Source organism: Phocoena sinus, chromosome 21, assembly GCF_008692025.1.
Source record: "Phocoena sinus isolate mPhoSin1 chromosome 21, mPhoSin1.pri, whole genome shotgun sequence".
Taxonomy (NCBI): Eukaryota; Metazoa; Chordata; class Mammalia; order Artiodactyla; family Phocoenidae; genus Phocoena; species Phocoena sinus.
In genome coordinates this window covers 32,069,280-32,081,480 of record NC_045783.1, presented here as the reverse complement: position 1 = coordinate 32,081,480, position 12,201 = coordinate 32,069,280, and the positions used below count along the sequence as shown (strand labels likewise).

Below are 12,201 nucleotides of genomic sequence, written 5' to 3'. Positions count from 1 at the left end.
GGTGGCTGCCAGGATGGTACAGCCCCAGTTTGAGTTTTACCATCACATGGCGATGTATTATTGAATTTGGCAATGAGGTTTTTAAGAGACTTCTTGTTTCTCTAAGTCCCTATAGAAATAATACCATTTGGTTTCATCCATAGTAGCTAAAAACTTCCCTATCTGATGAAATCTCTGGGTAGGTAGGAAAAGGCTTTCTAGATATTGTGACAATTCATTTCCTGAATTAAAATGTCATTTAGCAAGTATTTATTTGTATATCGGTTATTTATTTTTTATTGAGGTACGGTTGATTTACAATATTGTGTCAGTTTTGGCTGTACAGCATAATGATTCAATATTTTTGAAGATTATATTCCATTTTAGGTTATTACAACATATTCGGTATAATTCCCTGTGCTGTACAGTAACTTATGTATTACTGTTGCTTATCTATTTTATGTGTAGTGATTTGTATCTGTTGATCCCATACACTTAATTTGTCCTTCCACCCCTTTTTGGTAATGACAGATTTGTTTTCTCTGTCTGTGAGTCAGTTTCTGTTTTGTATAAACGTTCATCTGTATTATTTTTAGATTCCACATATAAGTGATATATAGTATTTGTCGTTCTCTGTCTGACTTACTTCACTAAGTATAATATACTCTTCACTAAGTATGATAGGTGTCTCCATGTTGCTGCCAATGACAATATTTCATTCTTTCTGTGGCTGAGTAATATTCCATTATATATATATATATATATATATATATATATATATAATATACACGGGTGTGTATTTATGTGTGTGTGTGTGTGTGTGTGTATATATATATATTGAGTTGTGTTCATGTCTTGACTATTGTAAATAATGCTGCTGTGAACAATGCAGGGGTGCGTGTATCTATTTGATGTAGTGATTTTTGTTTTTTCTGGATATACACCAGACTGGAACTGCTGGATATATAGTAGATCTATTTTTAGTTTTTTAAGGAACTCCATATGTTTTCCATAGTGGCTACACAAATTTACATTCCACCAACAGTGTACGAGCTTCCCTTTTCTCCAACATTTGTTGATGATGGCCATTCTGACAGGTGTGAGGTGATACCTCATTCTGGTTTTGATTTGCATTTCTCTGATAATCAGTGACGTTGAGCATCTTTCCATGTGCCTGTTGGCCATCTGTATGTCTTCTCTGGAAAAATATCTATTTAAGTCTTCTCCCCTTTTTTTGATTGGGCTTTTTTTTTTTGATATTGAGTTGTATCAGCTGTTTGTATATTTCAGATAATCACTCCTTATTGGTTGCATCATTTGCAAATATTTTCTCCCATCCCATAGGTTGTCTTTTCATCTTGTTGATGGTTTCCTTTGCAGTGCAAAACTTTTAATTAGGTACCCTTTGTTTATTTTTGCTTTTATTTCTTCTGCTTTGGGAGACTGATCCAAGAAAATATTGCTACAACTTATGTCAAAGAGTGTTTCACCTGTGTTCTCTTCTAGGAGTTGTTTGGTTTCATGTCTTACATTTAGGTTTTTAAACCATTTTGAGTGCATTTTTACATATGGTGTGAGTGAATATTCTAATTTTCATTGTTTTACATGTAGCTGTTCAGCTTTCCCAACACTACGTGCTGAAGAGACTGTTTTCTCCATTGTATATTCTTGCCTTCTCCGTCATAGATTACTTGACCGTATAAATGTGTGGGTTTACTTCTGGTCTCTCTGTTCTGTTCCACTGATCTTCTTGTCTGTTTTTGTGCTAATACCATGCAGTTTTGATTACTGTAGCTTTGTAGTGTAGTCTGAAGTCTGGGAGGGTTATACCTCCAGCTTTGTTCTTTTTTCTCAGAATTGCTTTGGCAAATTGGGGTCTTTTGTGCTTCCATATAAATTTTACGATTATTTGCTCAAGTTCAGTGAAAAATGTCCTGGGTATTTTGATAGAGATTGCATTAAATATGTAGATTGTTTTCAACAATATGGCCATTTTAATAATATTGATTCTTCTAAGCCAAAAGCATGGGATATCTTTCCATTTCTTTAAATCATCTTCGACTTCCTTCATTAATGTCTTATAGTTTTCAGCATATTGGTCTTTCACTTCCTTGGTTAAGTTTATTCCCAAGTATATTTTTGATGTGATGTGATTTTATTTTTTTTTTTACTTTTCTTTTTGATATTTCATTGTTGGTGTACAGAAATGCAACAGATTTCTGTATATTAATTTTGTATCTTGCAACCTTGCTGAATTCATTTATTAGTTCTAATAGTTTTGGGGTGGAAACTTTAGGGTTCTCTATATAGAGTATCATGTCATCTGCAAATAGTGACAGTTTTACCTCTTCCCTTACAATTTGGATACCTTCTATTTCTTTTTCTTGTCTAATTGCTGTGTCTAGGACTTCCAATACCATGTTAAATAGAAGCAGTGAGAGTGGGCATCCTTGTCTTGCTCCAGACTTTAGTGGGAAGGCTTTCAGCTTTTCACCATGGAGTATTGTGTTGGCTGTGGGTGTATCAGTTATTCAATCTAAAAATAAAATCCACATAAAAGTGATTTGAAAGCTTAGTGAGTTGATCAGATGGTTCATTAATTTGTTATTGAGGTTCCAGATCTCAGCTTTTCCTTGGAATAACCCTAATTTTCATAGTCTTGCCAGCTGCACTCCACATCACAGGGGCAAAGAAAAAACAGAAGGCATTGCTATATTGCATGATGACTAATGGGCCATATGAGAGTTTAAATTTGTTTTCTTCTCCAAAAGATTTGGAGCAGAATTTTTTCTAAAATTAAATTATGTCCCATATAAAATACAAAGATAACTGAGGTCTAGAAAAAAATTCCTTGGCTTATTAAGAAGTATGAAAAGAGTTCTTAGGGGTATTGAAAGGAATATTGGTTTTGGAAATTAAGGATTTGCTTGGAGTCCTGCCTTTACCATAACTAGTTACCTTACCTTCAGTAAAACTTTGGTGTCTCTGAAGTCCATCATCTGAGAAACAGGATAATAATCCAACTCATAGTTATTGAAAAGATGAAAGCAACTTGTATGTTGTAATGCATAAAAGTTATTTTTGTCTTCTGTTAGTAAACTCTTCCAAGTTAGATTCTCTTTTTTTTCCTGGACCCAAAATAACTGTAAGCTCACAATGAAATATGTTAATAGCTGAGGCTGTGCAATCTCAAAATAGTGATAGTATGTCTTTGTCATTTAGATAGCAACACCTGCTCTATAGTGTTTGTCTTTTGGTCTTTTAAAAAAATATTGTATTTTCAGTGTCAATTTTAGCAGGTATGGATTGAAAATAACCTCTCACAATAAACAGAAATAACTGACAATAAAATTAGCATGATTTCATCAGTTGGTACAATCCATGCCACTGACAGATCAGCTTCTATCACTTTGACAAATCCTTTACTTACTAGTTATTTCCATCTATAGCACACAAATGTTTAATTCATTCATTCAGAATCTTTCAAGTCGTGATTGTACAATGTTTACTTCAAGTTTGGGCTTTGATTAATAAATCACTCCCTTACCTCTGAGATCTTTTTTTTTTTTTTTTTTTTTTTTTTTTTTTTGCGGTATGCGGGCCTCTCACTGTTGTGGCCTCTCCCCTTGCGGAGCACAGGCTCCGGACACGCAGGCTCAGCGGCCATGGCTCACGGGCCCAGCCGCTCCGTGGCATGTGGGATCTTCCCGGACCGGGGCACGAACACGTGTCCCCTGCATCGGCAGGTGGACTCTCAACCACTGCGCCACCAGGGAAGCCCCGAGATTTTATTTTTAAAAACCTTTCTTTCCTCCTAAAGGATGGTTTCCTGAACTATCAGATGGAACCATGACAAATTGCAAACTTTGACGCAATAAGTTAGGAATTTTTAATTGTAGCCCAACTTCAAAAATAAAGGCTGGCAAAGATCATTTTTCCCGATCTCAGTAAATTCTTGGATTTTTGAGCTCTAGAATGAACGGGAGAACCTTTCATCTTCAGCTGTTGAGGACACGTGCACTCAGGAAGGGACTAATGTGGCTTGTGGTTCTCTCTGGTTGTTTTTCTCCCCAGCAGCGCCTCTGAGCTCACTTAAACCTCCGAGAGTGGACACTGCTCCAGTGGTCTCATCTCCCTATCAAAGAAGAGATTCAGACAGATACTGTGGGCTCTGTGCAGCCTGGTTTAACAACCCTCTGATGGCCCAGCAGCATTATGATGGCAAGAAACACAAGAAGAATGCAGCAAGAGTTGCTTTGTTAGAACAGCTTGGGACAACTCTGGATACGGGGGAATTAAGAGGTAAGAGAAACTCTTCTGATTTCTGCCACAGAACTGGGCTTTCAGAGAAAGTGTTTTCGTAAACTGGGATGATTCTTCCTATTGCTTTGCTTACTAAGGACAATTCTAGGATCCTCCAAAAGGAATAGAAGAAAAAGGAAATGAACAGAAAACTAATTTTTTCCATCTCCTTTCTTTCAAAGTATTTGTGATTGCCATATTTTTATTGACTATGTTTCAGATCAAAACCACCCACTCATGAACCAGAGTTTTTCCTTCTGCTTTATCTTTAAACACCTCCTGGAATGAATGCTTTTGTACACGAGCAGTACAAGAGCAGATGCAAAAAAGGCTAAATGGTGTTATCTTAAAAACTTTTGTGCTTTTATGAATTCAGCCCAAACAAAGCAACACATTGGCTCCATTTCATGGATTAAATTAAGCCCAAGGCCTTTTCATGGGCATATCTAGGAAGCTGAGGTAAGACAGTGCTGTGGACCACTATAGAATCAATACCTGGCTCCCCCCATCCCCCATCTGATGCGTATTTTCTCTGTTGATGGAAACCATGGAGCATTTGAAGTTCGTGTGAGGTTTCACAGAAGTTGCTGAGTGGAGACTTGGAAGTCAGGGTGAGGATCAATCCTATGGATTCCTGAGGAAGCCACATACCATTCTGTGGAACCTGATAGAATATTTCATCATCAACAGCCATTTAAACATTTTTTTGATCACCTAAACTGTTTTGATCAATTGATGTTGGCAGTGTAGAAGTAGAAATGCATTTTCTCAGAAAAATAATTCTGCAAAGGGTGCTCTACTATACCTCAGATATTTTATGGTTTAGCTATACTTTTAGGAGTTGACCAGGCAATCATCCATCATAATAGCTGTAATAGCAAAATTTACAAGTCAGTTCTGAGAATGCAACCTGGGTTCTGTATGTAGAGCCTGCAATTCTTATTACCCTTACCAGGCTATGAGCCTCCAAGGGAAAATAACCTGGTATAATTCTAGACCAAATAAATGGGACAGAAGATCTTGCTGTGTGACCTGACAGGAGGGACAGGTCACTTCTGATCATGTTGGTTGGGGAAGACTTCACCAAAGAAAAGGACTGGAGTTGGAACTAGAAAGGTGGGTGGTCTTTTAGCATGTGAGAAGTTATCCCATGTGAGCAGAATCATATGTGTTTAGGCAAAAGAGAGGAAAAGATAAGCTGTAGCTGGTGAATAAACAGATTATCATGGAAGAAGCCTATCATACAGCATAGATTTAAGACTGCAGGTCCATTAGGAGATCTATGGAGCTTGATGAGAGACTGATTTATCCAAGATAATGATTAAAAACAGCAAATGAGAGCAAAGAGGAAAAACACTATTTTTGTGGAGGTTTTCTAGCTCTAGAGAAACAACATGGAGCTTAATATTTCAGTATGTTGGATCACGTTGCAAATGCTTTTGAATTGTTGGTACTATTGCTGTCTGCTGGGGAATTTCTTGTGTTCACAGTCTCTGTCTTGTTAAAAATACAGGAGGAGTATTTTTTAGCTGAAGGCCTCCCATGTCTCGCTGTTCCTGGCAGATAACAAGTCTGCTCAGCGACTCCTTCATGGCAGGAGGCACTGAAGGAGGAAAATAGGGCTTTATTTATGTTTTGTGCCAGATATTATGACTTGTAGAAGAATTATTCCTAGAGCACATTCTTCTTGTCTATTTTGAATTATCGGTGCTGCATCTTTTAGGTACAGCCATGTCTTAATGACTTGGGAGTCTGAATTCTGTAACATCTGAGTGGTTTGTCTTTTATCCCAAAGACAAAAAAGGCTGCTCTTGGACTTGATAACTCAATGTGATTCTGACTCAGTAGCACATGAAACGCGATTAGCATCGAACACAGCGTCCTTGAAACCAACCTTTTCACCCACCCCAGGTGACATCTTGATGTATATGTATTCAGGCATTACATATTGCAAAAGTTTAGGGAATAAAGCAATGATGATAACCTAGCATGTTTTAAAACACACGCGCGCGCGCGCGCACACACAGTCTCCTATTTCTGGAACGCTTCTAGTGCATGGTCGATCAATTAATAAAGGCAAAAATGCTAACCAGTAAATACAGGCATATCCATAACTTTTAAAAAACTAGGGCTTCCCTGGTGGCGCAGTGGTTGAGAGTCCGCCTGCCGATGCAGGGGACACGGGTTCGTGCCCCGGTCTGGGAGGATCCCACATGCCGCGGAGCGGCTGGGCCCGTGAGCCATGGCCGCTGAGCCTGCGCGTCCGGAGCCTGTCCTCCGCAACGGGAGAGGCCACAACAGTGAGAGGCCCGCGTAACGCATAAAAAAAAAAAAAAAAAAAAAAAAAAAAAACTGGTGTCAAGCAGCTGGAGGATGGCAGTGTCACAGGCTTCCTCTCCTTCTTAGCACTTCTCAGTTTTTAATTTATTTTATTTTATTTTATTTTTTTGGCCGTGCGGCACGTGGGATCTTAGTTCCCCGACCGGGGATCGAACTTGTGCCCCCTGCAGTGGAGGCATGGAGTCTTAACCACTGGACCGCCAGGGAAGTCCCAGCACTTCTCAGTAAAACACGACATCATTTACCGGTTTATTATGGTTTTCCTGATTTCTCCCTACTCACCCTATAAACTGTTAGCAACTTGAAAGCAGGAATCTATGTCTGCTTTGCCCACTGATGTGTTCAAAAACACCTAGAATAGTGACAGACACAGAGTAGGTACTCAATAAAATTGCTGAATGAATGAATTAACAGAGAAAGCAGAATTTAAAAGTCACCTAAAATTCTGCATTTTTTAACATGGCAATACTTTTCATTTCCAAAAGGATCCTGATTGAATAATTTTTACAAGACATTATTTATGATTTTTTCTTCTAATTTAAAAAGACGATGTATATTTTATATATTGTGAAAAGCAGAGATATTAAGTGTTATATAGTTCACTGAGTGTAACCCACGCTCCTACCAAGATCCATAACTTTTCCATCATGACGTCATTCTTACGGGCCCCATCCCAGTCAATCCTAACTTCCCATTCCAGGGAACCAATTTTCTTATTTCTTTCACCAAAATTTAGTTTTGCCTGCTCTAAAATTTCATATAATTGTCACAGAAAGTATGTGTTTTTCTGTGTCTAGCTTCTCATATATTTTTTTTTTTCTGGCGGTACGCGGGCATCTCACTGTTGTGGCCTCTCCCGTGGCGGAGCACAGGCTCCGGACGCACAGGCCCAGCGGCCACGGCTCACGGGCCCAGCCGCTCCGCGGCCTGTGGGATCTTCCCGGACCGGGGCACAAACCCGCGTCCCCTGCATCTGCAGGCGGACTCTCAACCACTGCGCCACCAGGGACGCCCTCATATTGTTTTTGAAACGTATCCATTTTGTTGCGTAAAAAGCAGAGTAGCCCCTTGCTCTTTATCACGGAGTGGTTTTCTCCTAGACAGAAATCCCACAATATGTCTAGCCATTCTCCTCTTGACATTTTTGGGGCTATTTTGAATAAGGCTTTCATGAACATTCTTTTTGTTGTTGCTGTTGACAGATGTTTTTACTTCTCTTGTTAAATACCTCAGAGTAGAATTGCTGGGTCATAGTCATAAGTTGGGTGTATTTTTAACTGAACAAGAAACTACCAAAATGTTTTCCAAAGTAGAGGCATTATTTTGCACACCCTAAAGCAACATATATGAATTCCATATCCTCACCAACATTTGTTTTTATCAGTCTTTCAAGTATTAGTCATTCTAGTGGGTGTAGGAGAGTATTTCATTATGGCTTTAATTTGTGTTTCCATGTTGACTAATTATGTCAAACACTTTAAAATGTTGGTCATTTGTATATCTTCCTTTGTGAAATGTCTGTTCATGTCTTTTGCCTATTTAAAAAAACTGGCTGTCTGCCTCTTTATTTAATTTTTTTAACATCTTTATTGGAGTATAATTGCTTTACAATGGTGTGTTAGTTTCTGCTGTATAACAAAGTGAATCAGCTATATGTATACATATATCCCCATATCTCCTCCCTTTTGCATCTCCCTCCCACCCCCCCATCCCACCCCTCTAGGTGGTCACAAAGCACCAAGCTGATCTCCCTGTGCTATGTGGCTGCTTCCCACTAGCAATCTATTTTACATTAGGGAGTGTACATATGTCCATGCCACTCTCTCACTTTGTCCCAGCTTCCCCTTCCCCTTCCTGGTATCCTCAAGTCCATTCTCTACATCTGCATCTTTATCCCTGTCCTGCCCCTAGGTTTTTCAGAACCATTTCTTTTTTTTTTTTTTTTTTAGATTCCATATATATGTGTTAGCATACGGTATTTGTTCTTCTCTTTCTGACTTACTTCACTCTGTATGACAGACTCTAGGTCTATCCACCTCACTACAAATAACTCAATTTCATTTCTTTTTATGGCTGAGTAATATTCCATTGTATATACGTGCCACATCTTCTTTATCCATTCATATGTTGATGGACACTTAACATTGTTTCCATGTCCTGGCTATTGTAAATAGAGCTGCAGTGGACATTGTGGTACATGACTCTTTTTGAATTATGGTTTTCTCAGGGTATATGCCCAGTAGTGGGATTGCTGGGTTATATGGTAGTTCTACTTTTGGTTTTTTAAGGAACCTCTATACTGTTCTCCACAGTGGCTGTATCAGTTTACATTCCCACCAATAGTGCAAGAGGGTTCCCTTTTCTCCACACCCTCCCCAGCATTTATTGTTTGTAGACTTTTTGATGATGGCCATTCTGACCTGTGTGAGGTGATACCTCATTGTAGCTTTGATTTGTGTTTGTCTAATGATTAGTGATGTTGAGCATCTTTTCATGTGTTCGTTGGCAGTCTGTATATCTTGTTTGGAGAAATGTCTTTACGTCTTCTGCCCATTTTTGGATTGGGGTGTTTGTTTTTTTGATATTGAGCTGCATGAGCTGCTTGTAAATTTTGGAGATTAATCCTTTGTCAGTTGCTTCATTTGCAAATATTTTCTCCCATTCTGAGGGCTGTCTTTTCGTCTTGTTGATGGTTCCCTTTGCTGTGCAAAAGCTTTTAAGTTTCATTAGGTCCCATTTGTTTATTTTTGTTTTTATGTCTATTTCTCTTGGAGGTGGGTCAAAAAGGATCTTGCTGTGATTTATGTCATAGAGTGTTCTGCCTACGTTTTTCTCTAAGAGTTTTATAGTGTCTGGCCTTACATTTAGGTCTCTAATCCATTTTGAGTTTATTTTTGTGTATGGTGTTAAGGAGTGTTCTAATTTCATTCTTTTACATGTAGCTGTTCAGTTTTCCCAGCACCTCTTACTGAAGAGGCTGTCTTTTCTCCATTGTATACTCTTGCCTCCTTTATCAAAGATAAGGTGACCATATGTGCTTGGGTTTACCTCTGGGCTTTCTATCCTGTTCCATTGATCTATATTTCTGTTTTTGTGTCAGTACCATGCTTTATTGTTGAGTAGTAGGTAGAAGGTTTTCATATATTATAAATACAAATCCTTTGTCAGGTATACCCATTGTGAATATTTTCTCCTAGACTATGACTTGGCTCTTCATTTTCTTAAATAATGTCTGGTAAGCAGACACTATTGAATTATCAAAGTATAATTTCTCTTTATTTTCTTTCATAATCATTGCTTTTTGTGTCCCATCTAAAAAATCTTTGCCTACACTCATGATCAAAGGTAATCTTGTATATTTTCATCTACAAGTTTCATAATTTTAGCTTTCACATCTAGAATTATGATGTATCTCCAATTAATTTTTGTGTATGGTGTGAGGAAGGGGTTGAAATTCATTTTGTTTTTAGATATTTACCCAGTTGTTGCAGCAAATTTGTAGAAATTATTATTTTTTTCCTCATTGGATTTTCTTGGCACCTCTTTTGAAAATCTATTAATTATGTGTGAGTCTATTTCTATACAATCTATTGTGTTCCATTGATTTATTTGTCTATCTTTATGCCAGCACCACACCGTATTTATTTATAGCATTAGAGAACTTTTGATAATAGGTAGTGCAAGTTCTCCAGCGTTATTTTTTTTCTCAAGATTTTTTGGCTGTTCTAAATCCTTCACATTTCTTTATAAATGTTAGAATCAGTTTTTCAGTCTCTACATAGAAAGTTTGGTGGAATACTGAATGGGACTTCATTTAATCTATAGATCAATTTGGGGAGATTTATTTAAATGACTCACAATATTGAATCTTACAATCCATGAACATCATATATCTCCCTATTTACTTCTTTCTTTAAGTTCCATCAGCACTATCACGTAGTTTTCCATGTAAAGATTTTACACATTATTAGTTGAATGTGTCCTTGAGTACTTTGTGCTCTTTAACACTATTATAAATTATATATATATATATATATTTTTTTTTTTTTTTTTTTTTTTTTTTTTTTGTGGTACGCGGGCCTCTCACTGTTGTGGCCTCTCCCATTGCGGAGCACAGGCTCCGGACACACAGGCTCAGCGGCCATGGCTCACAGGCCCAGCCGCTCCGCGGCATGTGGGATCTTCCCGGACCAGGGCACGAACCCGTGTCCCCTGCATCGGCAGGCAGACTCTCGACCACTGTGCCACCAGGGAAGCCCTAAATTATATTTTTTGAAATTTCATTTTTATGTGTTTCTTACTGACATATAGAAAATACAATTAATTTTTATACATTGACCTTGATTCCTGTGACCTACACATAACTTTCTACCTATTATTTGTATATAATTTAATAGCACAAAAAAACCTCGTACCTTTTGTATTTTTTTGGTATCCACACTATTTAGTCATTGGAAACTCTACAGAACCGTATTAGCTTTCTGGCCTTCCTTTGCTTCAAGTGGCAAATCAAATTTTTAAAAAGGAAATTATTCTTGTAGATTAACAAGAGATTTTAAATGGGATTGGCCTAAATAGTTATTAATGTGAATAACCTGGTTACTGACTCAAGTTTAGTGATATTTGTTCCAGAAAGTAGATGACATCTGTCTCTACTTCCAACTTTTAGCTTAATAAGAAAAACGGCCACCTCTTTCTGAACATGGAGTCCAATCTAGAAAGCAAAGGAAGTTATTGAATTATAGAATTATAAACTCCAATGGACAGAAAGTGCTTTAGAGGTTTTCTTTGTAGTTCGATTTCTTCTTGCTAGCATAAAACACAGATATAAGGCAATTTCTTATGTAGAAACAGGGAGAGTATAAATTATGAATTTAGAGCTCAGTGGAAATAGAATATTCATTTTGCAGACATTTATTATTTATTCTTTTAAAAGTGTTAGGATGAGAAGATGCAAGTTATTTCATTGTTTCGGAGGAAACGAAAACAGAGCAAAAGAATTCATCTGAAAATTTCATAATGTTTCTGAGCATCAGACGCAGACAGTGCTGGAAAGGACATCAAACATCATGAATTTTGCCCCTTGTTTTAACAGAGCAGGGTTCTGGGGCCCAGAGAAGTGGGGTAACTGTCCCCTTCTAAGTTATGGCTCCTGATTGGAGGTGCATCCATTTCCAATGACTCCTCATTGACTAGCTAGAACTCTGATGATTAACTCTTTTGTTTCAGAACAGTTAAGTTTGGGAACTTATGTATATTTTAGTAGTAAACTCTCTTTGAATTCAAGTATAGAATGGGCACAGTTCAACTCTCAGCTTTCTGGGAATGAATGATTTACAGGGTACATCCTATACTTTAATAAAAGAGTTTTCTCTACCTTCATGACTCCATCTCAGTTAGAGAGAATCTAGAAAAGGCAAAGAAATCATATTCAATTTTTCCAGGTGCCTGGGATTGAGAAGCAAAATTCTGTGAAGAGAAAGCTATTTCTAGAGAGGCTGCTAGAATTGATGACTCCCTCTGTAATGCAGCTTCTGCCTTTATTGGAGGGAATGGGGAATCATTTCCAGGGGTTACAGA

General features: G+C 37.8%; 1 protein-coding gene across 1 annotated transcript in view; it reads left to right on the top strand.

Annotated features, from left to right (window-relative positions):
* The window catches only part of ZMAT4 (zinc finger matrin-type 4), a 340,674-nt gene that overhangs the window by 222,946 nt on the left and 105,527 nt on the right, over positions 1-12,201 (top strand). Inside the window, exon 5 of the mRNA XM_032618467.1 lies at positions 4,054-4,281. Within this exon, the coding sequence (XP_032474358.1) occupies positions 4,054-4,281 (228 nt within the window). The remainder of the gene's footprint in view (positions 1-4,053; positions 4,282-12,201) is intronic.